This window comes from Sturnira hondurensis, unplaced genomic scaffold (genome assembly GCF_014824575.4).
Source record: "Sturnira hondurensis isolate 20B ecotype Veracruz unplaced genomic scaffold, ASM1482457v3 Scaffold0001872, whole genome shotgun sequence".
Classification (NCBI taxonomy): Eukaryota; Metazoa; Chordata; class Mammalia; order Chiroptera; family Phyllostomidae; genus Sturnira; species Sturnira hondurensis.
Window position 1 is genome coordinate 3,671,812 of NW_028074503.1, and position 12,540 is coordinate 3,684,351.

Sequence of the window (12,540 nt, forward strand, 5' to 3'; positions counted from 1 at the left end):
TGTGGAAGGGTTATTAGGAAATGGAAGTCCTGGCTGAGTGGGGAGCCCAGGATTCTGCAGCGGCCCCAGTCACAGCTGCGTTAAGATACTTAGAGCCCTAAATACTAACAACATTATAGTGCAACCATAGATAATGAAGAATAAACTCTTACTTAGCCTCAAAATAAATGCAAGGAGTTACAACCAAGTTTTGTTTGTCCATAATGACTCCTTGAGTTTTTCTTTTGAAAGCTGAACACCCAAGTGAAGAGTTTGGGGCTGGGAGGGAGGGTTAGAGACCAAGGTTGAAGTGAGGGATGACCCCTAGGGGAAGTGCAGACCCACAGGAGGAAAAGCCAGGTGTGTGTCCTAGAGGGAGTACCTGTGTTTAATCCTAGGAGACGAAGGAACCAAGAAGGAGACGGCGAAGCAGGTTTTCAGCAGGAAGAGATGCCATGGAATTCACTGTCTGGGAAATAGTGGGAGAATTTTAAAAGAAGTAGCTGGTGCAGGAGAATCCAGTGCTGGGAACAGACCCTCATACACAGCTTCTCGGTGCTGCCGCCACAGGAAAAGACAACCAAGAATGCATGACAAATTGTAAAAATCAGTTAAGGATTCATCTATGATGGAGAGATTTATCATAGTATTTTAGCTAAAAATTCTAAGAAGCATTTAACAAAACTTCACTAACCAATGACAATTAGTAGTCTGAGAACTTCCTAGCTCAGGACTGAGACCTATTGTGTAGTTTTGCCCAAACCTGAGAGAGCGTCACAGGAATGGAACCTCATCGATCTGAATCACACTTAAACCAAGATGTGGTTGCTTAATCCCCGAATGGGACGACATATCCATTTGTGATCAAAGTGAACTTGTTTTGAAAAGCACCCTTGGCAGATAACGCAAGAAAACTTCCAGTTTGTTGAACGACTGTGACCGCACAAACGGCTTGTGGTAATTCCAGACTTCATGCTGAAAACGCTTTCAATTGCCTAGAAGCACTATTTCTTTAGACAATATTAGAGGAAAGGATGCTTTTCTCACCCAGAAAAATTCCTAAGGAGAATGAAGAGTGTGTCTAGAAGAGAAGAATCTAAAATTTATGTAAAATAAATAATCAAAGATACCTAGAGTTCACAAAAACAATGGAACACTTGCTGTTTAGTTATACAACAGACTGTCTTGCAGTTGTACAAATTATCAGAAATCGCAAAGCTTAATAATTAGAATTTTCAAATTGTATTTGATGACAGGTGTTAAACATACTAAAAGAAAATCAATCTGTTATAAATGTTAACTGCTTTAACATGAATTACAGAAATTATTGCAGCCATCTACAGTACTCCATCTTTACTTAATGAAAACTGGTATTGCAATTTTAGAGATAATTGGGAATAAGTAAAGTTGGAGCCATGAGACTAAATTCTCGATTCACCCTCATCATGAACTAGACAGGAGACCCTGGGCAAGTCGCTTTGCCTTCCTGGGCCTCAGTTTCCTAATCTTTAAAGTGAAGTTTGGTAAAATTATCTCCAACATCCCACCTAAATTTAAAATTCTGATTATCTTTCTATAATTCAGTCTCTGATTGTATCACAGAAAATCTTGCAAAATTATATTCTATTAAATGCAAAAATGTCTATTATTTTGACCAACTCTATCTACTTTGAAGTCTTAAAGATGCTTATATTAATCAAAATTTCATTTTTATAGCAACCCAATAATTTAATCAGATATAATAGCAGAGAAAAAAGTACATCTACATAGGCTTTTAACACTGGAAGAGAAGGGGCCCTGGTCAGGTAGCTCAGTTAGTGAGAGCATCACCCTGATACGCCAAGGTTGCAGGCTTGACTGCTGGTCAGGACACATACAAGAACCAACCAATAATACATCAATAAGTGGAACAACATATCGACGATTCTCTTTCTCCAGAATCAACTAAAAATAATAATGGAAGAGGAGGTAAGCCATCAGATATTTTGAACAAACATAAAAAACTAGAGTAGTCTCAGATTTTGCCAATCAGTAGTGGACACAGAGAAACCTGGTCATCACTGACTTCAAAAACTATCAAACCACTTTCACACTGTTGTAGGAGTGAGTGAAGGAGATGGCTGTTCACCTGGATATTTAATGAAGCCACGTGCACAAATGTGCCTTTTCAGACGAGCAGTGGTAATAGGAAAAGCCTTTTTTGGGTGTAACCAGTCCACACAGATTTGCTAAATGTTTGTGTTAGGTGGAGAAACAAAATATTGGCAAAGGTCATAGACTTGGCATTCTTGGGACGGAAGTGGTTCCAGCAAGGTGCAAATCCATGAGGTCTAACAACCTAGAGAAGAAAATCCTTGGATTCACCCCGTGGAATAACAGGAATGGTGGGTTCCGGGCAGCATGCAGGCTCTGGGACACCGTGGTGAGCAGAGCGATGGGGATGCTGCCCCATGACGCAATGTCAAGCTCTCACCTCATTCCCTTTCATCTTTAGTAATAACAGTGTCTTTCTCTTATCTCTCTGAATGATTCTTCTCTGGGTATTTCACTGGCTCAACCCCCTCCTGCCCCAGACAGAGTTAGACGTGTGTGGTGTGTTTGCGCAAGGTGGCACCTGCCACTGCCACTCACTGTCTGGGTGATGGCATCATGTTACTGCCCTCTGTGCCTTATTTCTTCATCTGTGAAATAAGGAGAGTTAGAGGCACCTCCTTCTTGAAGTTCTTTGCAGAATTAAATATCCTCTGCGGAAACCCTTAAACAGTACGTGACCTACATGAGCACTAATTAGTATTAGCTGATAATCTGCCTTCCTTTCTCTATCCTTTGTCTGCTTGAGCCCCCCAGCCCCTTAGTCTCCAGGCATCAGCCACCCCAACTCCGGCTGATTCGCACGGGCAGAGCTCAGCCATGATCCTTGAGGCCTGTCGTGTGCCACCTTCACTGCAAATCAGTTCTACCTGGGTTCTCTTGCTGGCTTTACTCCGGTGACCTTGGACAAGGCTCCTGAGTCTTTGAGCTCCCATTCCCCGCATGTATAATGAGATGTTTGGGGAGACGACCTTTAAGGGCTCTGCAACTCCAGAGTGCTACAACTCTTTCCCTCCGTCCGAAAGCCGTGCTGTTGTCTTGCCTTGGAAGCCATTTGCCTCTTTGGATGTTTAAAAAATTTCTACTTGTTGGGGACAGCCTCCTCCCAGTCCTCAACGCCGGAACTTCCAGTACTTTAGATGCAACCTCTTTTTCACAAAGTCAGTCAGACATCGGCTTCTGGCAGGATACACGTTGTCCCCCTTCCTTTCCGTGGCACTCTGCTGCCCGCTGCCGCCCCTAAGTTCTTTCCCCACTTCACGTTTCAGTGATACTGACGGTCCCCTAATACCCACCTTTTCCTGCTGTGTAGTTTGTAGTCTCTCTCTCACCCCCCTTCTCTCCCTCCTTCCCTTTAGTCAAAGAGGAATGTATTGATCCAAAATCATACTGGGATTTAAAATCTATTTTCCTTATAATCTTGTCATGAATGCATAGAGCTATTGGTAGTCTGCAAAAGTTGAGAAAATGCCAGTAAGTGCATACATGTTTATGATTTTTATCTTCCTCCTTGTGTCTTTTTAAACCATGATGAAACATTTCCTTCAGGTCCTGGTGAATTATTATATATTTTTGCCTTAAATTCTGCAGATATACATGTTTTATTGCTCAGACTATATCTAGTACCTGCTTAAGTTCAGATGCTGTGCCCGGTGCAGAAGATGCATGTCCCTAATAATGACACTTGTCCCGGGTCACAGCCTGGTCGGAGAATCTGTATTAACCAATAGTGACAGCGAGGTGTGGTGAGTGCCACCCTGTGGGCAGGCACAGCACCACCTCAGTGACATCTCTCTTCGCACGAAAACCTTTCTCCAGCCCCTATTGTCTCTCTTGTGTCCCGTCTCTAGGCACCAGAGTTCTCGTCCTGTACACTTGCTGCTTCCTCTAGAAATAAGGGGTCATCTGGGAACAGCCCATTTTTTCTTTGCTGGACTGTCAGATTGCATTTATTCTGTGGTTCCCAAGAGAGCAAATGTTATTACCCCGGGTTCAGGAACCCTCTGAGGGTGAATGCAAAAAATTGTGTGTGTTAATGAGAGGGAGCGAGAGAGAGAAAGAGCGAGAGAGAGAGAGAAGACTGTATAATCTGTGAGTGGGTGTGACAAGACCATTTTTGAGAAGATGGCCCATAGTTTATCCAGTTTCCAGAAAGGTCACTTACCCCGTTCCAAAGCTTTTCAGCCACTGCACTAAGCTGGTCATTCTAAGCAGAACATTTACACCTCCCACCTACATTGCTATAGATGTTCTCTGGAGACTACATTTTTCTCTGTGAAAATAATCCCCACCAGTACCAGGGAGGGAAGAAGGTGACAGGGATGGGTCTGGGAAGAAGAGGAATGACGCTGGACCTGTCAGGAGGCCTTGCGGGGAGGTGTGATGTCCATTTTCACTGGGGAAGGAACTCAGTTGTAAAGAGATTAATTTGCTCAGGGTTCTACATCCAAAAAGTACCAGGGTGGGATTCAAACTCAGGCCACCTGGTCCCGAGTCTGTGTTCTTAATCAAATACAAAATCTTTTATCCGATTATAAACAACTATTTGCCAAAAGCAAGGTTACTCAGTTATATTTAGTTATATTCATCTTTTTTGGCATGGGCACTGCGGTAAGATATTTTAATCGGAATTAAGAGATGGGTGACTACTTACACTTGGTGGTAAGTTAATGAATATTTCATATCAGATTGTATTCCCTGTATGCCATCAAAAAGCACACTTCCTGCTGCTTACTTAGATCCACCAGAAAGGNGACCTGTCAGGAGGCCTTGCGGGGAGGTGTGATGTCCATTTTCACTGGGGAAGGAACTCAGTTGTAAAGAGATTAATTTGCTCAGGGTTCTACAAGTGCCAATAAGTGCCAGGGTGGGATTCAAACCCAGGCCACCTGGTCCCGAGTCTGTGTTCTTAATCAAATACAAAATCTTTTATCTGATTATAAACAACTATTTGACAAAGGCAAGGTTACACAGCTTTATTTAGTTATATTCATCTTGTTTGGCATGGGCACTGCGGTAAGATATTTTAATCGGAATTAAGAGATGGGTGACTACTTACACTTGGTGGTAAGTTAATGAATATTTCATATCAGATTGTATTCCCTGTATGCCATCAAAAAGCACACTTCCTGCTGCTTACTTAGATCCACCAGAAAGGGTCAGTGTGTAGATCCCACCAGACTTCAGCTGTGGAGCTCAGTGCCCGAGCTGCCGAAGGATGGGACCCACCTCCTCTCCCTCTCCCCACCCCTCCGGTGCTGGGCTTCTCAGTGCTGCTCGCAGCCCACTGTTCCTCTCATTCCACCAGACTTCTGTTTCCTCATCCAGCCTCGTGTCTCAGGTGCACATACCTGCTGGCAGCTCGGAGCTCCCCACCAGGGCCTTCCTCAGAGCCTAGGCCCACGCCAGCGCTGGCCCACTGGTTCCCACCCAGCTCGTCAGGCTCCTGGTTCAGGGTCCCCTGCTGGTACTTCTGCCCCAGCAATACCACACTTGTGTTCCCTGCACACTCCAAGCAACATCCCGCTCTGTTCCTTCTGTCCGGGACCCCCACCCTACATCCAATCACGTGACACTTGACCTTTTAGGCACAGCTCAGGTGTCACCTTCCCCAGGGAGTCTGGGTCAGTGCTGTTCCTCTGACCCCCCGTTTGACCCCTTGTGATATTGTTCACCATTCTACCTAATAATGACACTTGTCCCGGGTCACAGCCTGGTCAGAGAATGACCAGGCTCACAGGCCATGTCCATCCTTGTACCCCCAGAACCTAGCACTGAACCTGACTTTCTGAGTGCCCTGCCCATAATGGTCATCTTTTTTTCAATCGAGGTGTGGCTGGCATATAACATTGTATTGCTTTCAGGAGCACAACATGATGATTTGATACTTGTACATATTGTGAAACGGTCACCGCAATAAGTCTAGTTAACCCTCGTCACAACAGAGTTACAGATTTTTTCATGATGAGAGTTTTTAAGATTTACTCCCTATTAATATACAATACAGTATTATTAACTATGATCACCATCCTGTACATTAAGTCCCTATGACTTATTCATTTTATAACTGGAGGTTTATGCTTTTTGACCCCCTTCATCACCCAGAACATAGTCATCTTGACCTGCTTTATTCAAGTCTTTTATCTGCTTCTTCCATTCTGCCTCTGACTGTAAGCGCCCCATGCGCAGACACTGTGTCTGTGTCACAGTGGTTTTAGCTGGTTTTGTACAGCAACCAGTCCGCTGCAGTGGAGGTGGCCTTTGAACTGCCTGTAGAAGGTGACAGGAGCTTTTGCTTCCTTTGCTTTCGGTGTAGGTGCAAGCCCAGAATCACAGGGCGGCAGTGTGACCGATGTGCGTCTGGGTTTTACCACTTCCCCGAGTGCATTCCCTGCCACTGCAACAGAGATGGGACGAAGCCAGGAGTCTGCGACCCGGAGACCGGGGCTTGCCTCTGCAAGGTAGGAATGAACATCCAATGCCAAGGACATCAGCCACCGACCAGTGTGGAAGGTCTTCATGTGGCGTCAACATATAGAAATACCTGGGAAACGTGACTGACGCATAATAGATTTTCACAACGTGTGCGGCATTTTATAGTCATTGTCTTTTGATGGAAAAAGTTAGAAGGAAATCTCTCAACCCTCTCATCCTTTCGAGTGTCTGCAACCCTCCTTACAAATCTGATGGCAGGTGTGGCCCCTCTCCAGAAAACCCAACACAAACTTCCCTCTACATTTTCAAGAGGCTCCGAGGTTCTCTGGAGGCCTGTTCCAGGCCCATTCCTGCCACCAGGGGTTTTGCCAGGTGGTAGGAGAGCTCCTGAGTCCTAGCAGGTGTCCTGAGGTGGCAGTAAGTGGGATGCATGGATCCCGCCATATTGTGAATCCTCCTGGTGCTGATTCCCTACCTTCAAGATACCAAGAGGAATCTTATAAAACTTAAGAATTTGTCTGTTTGTGTGTGGTATAAAAGTTTAAACAATGAATATGGTATAAAAGCTTAATAATTATGCCATGGCTAGTGTGGCTCAGTGGACGTAGCGTTGGCCTGTGAACTGAAAGGTCCCTGGTTTGATTCCTGGTCAGGGCACACGCCTGGGTGGCAGGCCAGCTCCCCTGCTGGGGGTGTGTAAGAGACAACTGGTCAGTGTTCCTCTTGCTCCATCCCTTCCCCCGTCTCTGAAAAGAAATAAATAGAATATATTTTTAAAAGCTTAACAATTATGTGTCTTAATGTTTGTCAGCACCCACGTCCCAACATCTTATACTGGTGTTACATTTGTGCAAGTAGCTAATTGCAGTCAGGGAAACTTTAGAAGGAATGATCTTTCGCTTCCTGTTTTTCAACAGGAGAATGTGGAAGGTGCAGAATGTAGTATGTGCCGAGAAGGCTCATTCTACTTGGACCCAGCGAATCCCAAGGGTTGTACCAGCTGCTTTTGTTTTGGAATAAGTAATCACTGTCAGAGTACACATAAAAGAAGAGCTAAGGTAAGCAAGGGGTGAGAGTCTTTCTGGTTTTATTTAGTACCTCCAAATGAGGAAGGAACGAATTGGCATGAAGCCTGAGGGGCCATGGAAGCTTTTGTATGTTACTTTGTTAAGAGTTTAAGCGTGGCCCTTGCTGTTCTTCAGCCTTCAGCCTTCTTTCCGCAGATGTCCTCATGCTCCGTCCCTCAGGTTGTCAGGTCTCTGCTCAAGTGACTCAAGCTCACAGGGGCCTTCCCTCCCCTCTCCCTACAAAATAGCTCGCCCTAGTCCCTCTCTGCGCACTGCCCTTCTTGTGCAGTGTGCTCAGTCACGTGTAGCGCTCCCCGCCATATCGTACAGTTAGTTCTAAAACTTGTTTACTATGTGCCCTCCTCCACCACTATAATGTGAGCTCCTGATTCATTCCAGGGTCTACAGCAGCATCTGAAACACAGCAGATGCTCAATAGACAATCGTGAAATAAATGGACTTTGTTGTTCGTCCCCCTTGTTTCTTCTCATCTGCTTATATTCTTCCTGTCCCAGTTTTTCCTTCTTTCTTGTGTATTTTACCACATTTTTTTCTGCCTACCTTTTAACTAATTCCATGAAATTGAAGCTGTTGTTTCTTTCATTATCCAATGGACCAGCAGTCTAATGCTTGCTTGCTTTGTGTGAGTAATGGCTTATATCCAACAAGTATTCAAACAAAGATGATTTTACATATTTTATTGCCTGCTTCCTAAGACTAGCGTAGGCTTGTAATTGGAAAAAAAATTAGTTTGTAAATCTACTCTGAAGTCTCTTCTCTTTACCCCCAGGGGAAACCGGAAGCATTATTTCTAATCTGTGCCTTGCCAGTTTCTTTTTCTTCCACTCATAATCTAACTCCTGGCTTCCTTTGTGATCAGAGAAATATTTAATTACGATGCTCCACTTAGAGCAAAATAATGAGAGCAGACCACTGTATTCCATATCATATTTTATATTTAAGGAGCTCACCATTAAAATGTGCTCACTGGATTGGCTGTTATTCATAGACTTAATTATGTTTTATTAGAGCATTCATTGGACAGTTGCTAGAAGTCAAGAAGCAGGGTGTGTGCTGGGGTACAAAGATAAATCCCACATCCACAGGGTCTCTGCCCTCCGTGAATTCTGCAGGCAAGCCAGGAGGAAGCCTTTGAGGCAAGGTGGCTGCCCTGTGGCTCTTTCTATTCTGCATAATCCAGCCATCACCAAAGAAGTCACTGGCACACGTGTCCATCCTTTGCTTTTGTGTTCCAGTTTGTGGATATGATGGGCTGGCGCCTAGAGACGGCAGATGGAACAGACGTCCCCGTCTCCTTCAACCCTGGCAGCAGCAGCATGGTTGCTGACCTCCAGGAGCTGCCCTCCCCAGTTCACAGCGCAACCTGGGTCGCCCCTCCTCCCTACCTGGGGGACAAGGTAACCAGGTCCCGTTGTTCTTCCACGCCCTTGCGGGCCTCCTCCCGCACTGCATGGGCATCATTCACCGGGTGGCTGTTCAGGTTACTAAAACTGAAGAAATTAGGTTAAGTGCAAATGCACCAGAGACGCTGCCCCTCACTGGGAGGGGCTGAGACCAGAAGAAACTCATGGACCCCACACACACTAGCTCATTAGCAAAGGAAGTCATGCACTATGTGTTTCTTGTTTTTTTTTAAATTTAATGCCAAAGGAAATAACCATGTAAATAGTATCTGTTGAAAATGGGGTATGTATGCTTTTAAATGCCAATGCTGAGAATTCTTTGTTTTAAAGAGGAAGAAAGGCTCCTTGTCGGGAAAACAAAAGCTGAAAGGTGACTCACAAGCTTATTTAGAGAAGCACAAGATTCTGCGGCAGTTCGGCTTTCCTTAGCAGGATCACATGGGGTTAGTTAGACACTCCTTGGAGAGCTCACGCACTGGGCGCTCTTCCTTTCCTGCATAAATTGTTGTTCCCGCCAGCTGCACTCATTCATGAGGACAGAGGTGTGGTCTGCCTGTAGAAACAGCATCAGGTGACATACACACCTGGTGGCACAGGGCAGAGCTGTGGAGAAGGGATGGCTTTCACACGGCCAGCTCAAGTAATGCCATATCTCAGCTTCAGAATGACGGAACACTAGGGTCCTGTTGGCCTGAAGTCTCTAATTCTGTCTTCTAGTTGCCAGACTATGGGTTTTGACCTTTGAGTGTGGGGACCATTGCTTCTCTCACATAACCCCACTTCTCTCCCACATAATATTCCTCTTCACCTCTACATGGTGGGCGGCCCATGTACTGGCTATCTATGGCTGTGTACTAAATTACCCCACAACTTTGAATCTTAAAGCAACACACAATCATGGTCTTGTGTAGTTTCTATGGATCAGGAACCCAGGAGCTAATGGCTCAGAGTCTGTCATGAGGGTGCAGTCAAGATGCCAGCTAGGGCTGTGGTCATCTGGGATGGGAGTCCCAGCTCACTCATGTGGTTGCCAGCAGATCCCTGTGCCTTGTCGGCTGGAAATTGGAGCTCTTAGGTCGCATTAAGCTCTCTCTCCATAGGTTACTGAGGGTCCCTATGATGTGACAGCCGGCTTCCTCTGAAACAACTGATAGAGATAGATAGGTAGCTAGATAGATAGATAGATAGACAGACAGATAGATAGACAGACTCAGAAGCCATTGTCTTTTTATAACCGAATTTCAGAAATGACATCATCCTCACTTCTGCCATATCCTGTTCATAGAAGCCAGTCACTAAGTCCAGCCCACACTCAAGAGGAGGGAATTAAGTTCCACCTCATAAAGAAGAAAGATATAAGAGAATACGGGGACATGTTTTTTAAAACCACCTTAGCCATCAAGAAGGCAATATAGTTGACCCTTGAACAACATGGATTTGAATTGTGGGGGTCCACTTATATGTGGAATTTTTTCATCTGGTAAACAGATGACATAAACTTACATTATCAATAAATGTATACCAAACTATAAATGTATGTTCTCTTCCTTATGATTTTCTTAATAACTTTTTTCTGAATTTCTTTTTCTCTGGCTTACATTATTATAAGAATATAGTACACAATACTCATAACATACAAAATATGAGTTATCAATCCAAAAATCTGTGTTGTCAGTAAGGATTCTGGTGAACAGTAGGCTATCAGTAGTTCAGGTTTTGGAGAGTTAGAAGTCATGCACAGGCTTTAGATGTTACCTTAGAACTCTTCCAGACTCTAAGATCATAACTCTGTAAAGCTTTGTCGGGGTATAGATTCTAGGGAAAACCTCAGTGCATTGGGAGCCCGGAGATGCTGCTCATTCCCTGCTGCAAGTTATTTGCATTGTCCTCTAGGGGCATTTAGTCCTGCATGCTCTGATGTCACTACTGCCTCTGGTTTCCATCCCTTAGTCAATCCCCCCAAGAATTCTTGGCTGGTTTTTCCTTTAAGGGTGGGAGGCATCAGAACCAGAGGCAAAGGTGCTGTCAGAAAACCATGCCCGTTCACCTCCACGTCTCCACCACCATCATGCTACTCATGGGCCCTGAGCGAAGGCCTGTGCCCCCGACAGAGCAGGGAGACTTGGCCTTGTGCTCAGGAGAATGTATAGTCACTTAGGAAATATTTACTGTCTGCTCTCAGGGGAAATGTTTTTGGGGAAAACTTATTGTTAGAGCTTCATTTTGCAACTAAAAGGTATTAACCAATTCTCTCAGTTAAATAAGAAACCAATGGCCTAGATTTCTTAGAATAGCCGTGGACTAAATAAACACTTTGGTTTAATAGTTGTCTGGAATAAAACAGTCTTATCTGTCTCTGTGTGGCTATTATTTTTCTTTATAACAGAATTATTTTTTGCTTGTAAAACTCAATGATGTTCATGTTAAACATTTTAATGGACATAAAATAGCACAATGTAGAACATTAAGATACCGTCTTCAATTCTGCTCCCTAAGGACAACCACTGTTAACAGGAGAATGGTGTATCTTTCCAGGTCTAGGTACCTGCGAACTTCCTATGTGGGCTAACGCTGCTGTAGCTCTTTGAATGTTTGTGCTATGGATGATATCATTTCCATTTTAGGTTTCCTCGTATGGTGGCTACCTCACCTACCAAATCAAGTCCTTTGGTCTACCTGGTGACATGGTTCTTCTGGAAAAGCGGCCGGATGTGCAGCTCACGGTAGATATCAGAACATGATCCACATAACAGGAAGCGACAGTTGTAGTTGAAGTTGTAGTTGTAGTTGTAGTTGACAGTTGCACTGATTCGATTTTAGGACGGCTTGATAAGGGGCTTAGGACATGTTTAGGTTAAGCCATTTCTGATATTTTGCAGAAACTAAAATAGAAGTTTAGAACATGTAATACCTCCTCAGGGTCCTCTGCCCCTGACCCTCCCAGGCCCAAATGGTTTCTCTTTTGTCCCCTCCCAATGTACTTAGTATCTCATCCTTGCTTCTCATAGGTTCATGTTAAATGAACTTTTAAATGAACTTTTTATGCTTCTATCTTTCGATTTAGTTTCAGAGATGTTTTCGACTCCTTCTTGTTTATAAGACCATGTTTCTAGGCTCATAAAAGACAGGTAGCCCCTGTCCTCAAAAAGAGCGTCATCAAAAGGGGAGAGAAGAAAAGAAATATGTGAAAAGCTACAACCCACTGCACAGTCAGCATGCGAGGTGAAGTCCAGAGAAGGCTGCGTGGGATCTGGGGTCCCCGTGGAGACGTAGGTAGTTGAGGGACCCTCAGAAGGCTTCCTGGAAAAGGTTAGCTTTGGGCCAGGCCTTTAAGCATGGGCATGAGAGGAGAAACGCCCTTCCAGTGGCCAAGAATGAGGTAAACTGAGGCAGGGGGGCAGTGCTTAATGGGGAAACAGTCCAACCTGGCTGTATTATCATTGTGTGCTGGGTCATCAAAGACGAGCCTGGCAGGGTAGGAAGAACGGTGTTTAATGCTATGATAAGCAATTTGGCCTGATGTAGGTAGTGGGAAGCCACTCTGG

The 12,540-nt window shown here is 44.6% G+C and overlaps 1 protein-coding gene across 1 annotated transcript in view; it reads left to right on the forward strand.

Annotated features, from left to right (window-relative positions):
* LAMA3 (laminin subunit alpha 3) overlaps positions 1–12,540 on the forward strand; it is a 255,409-nt gene that overhangs the window by 155,230 nt on the left and 87,639 nt on the right. The window contains exons 33-36 of the mRNA XM_037031991.1: positions 6,386–6,530; positions 7,422–7,562; positions 8,828–8,989; positions 11,620–11,718. Coding sequence (XP_036887886.1) covers positions 6,386–6,530; positions 7,422–7,562; positions 8,828–8,989; positions 11,620–11,718 — 547 coding nt within the window. The remainder of the gene's footprint in view (positions 1–6,385; positions 6,531–7,421; positions 7,563–8,827; positions 8,990–11,619; positions 11,719–12,540) is intronic.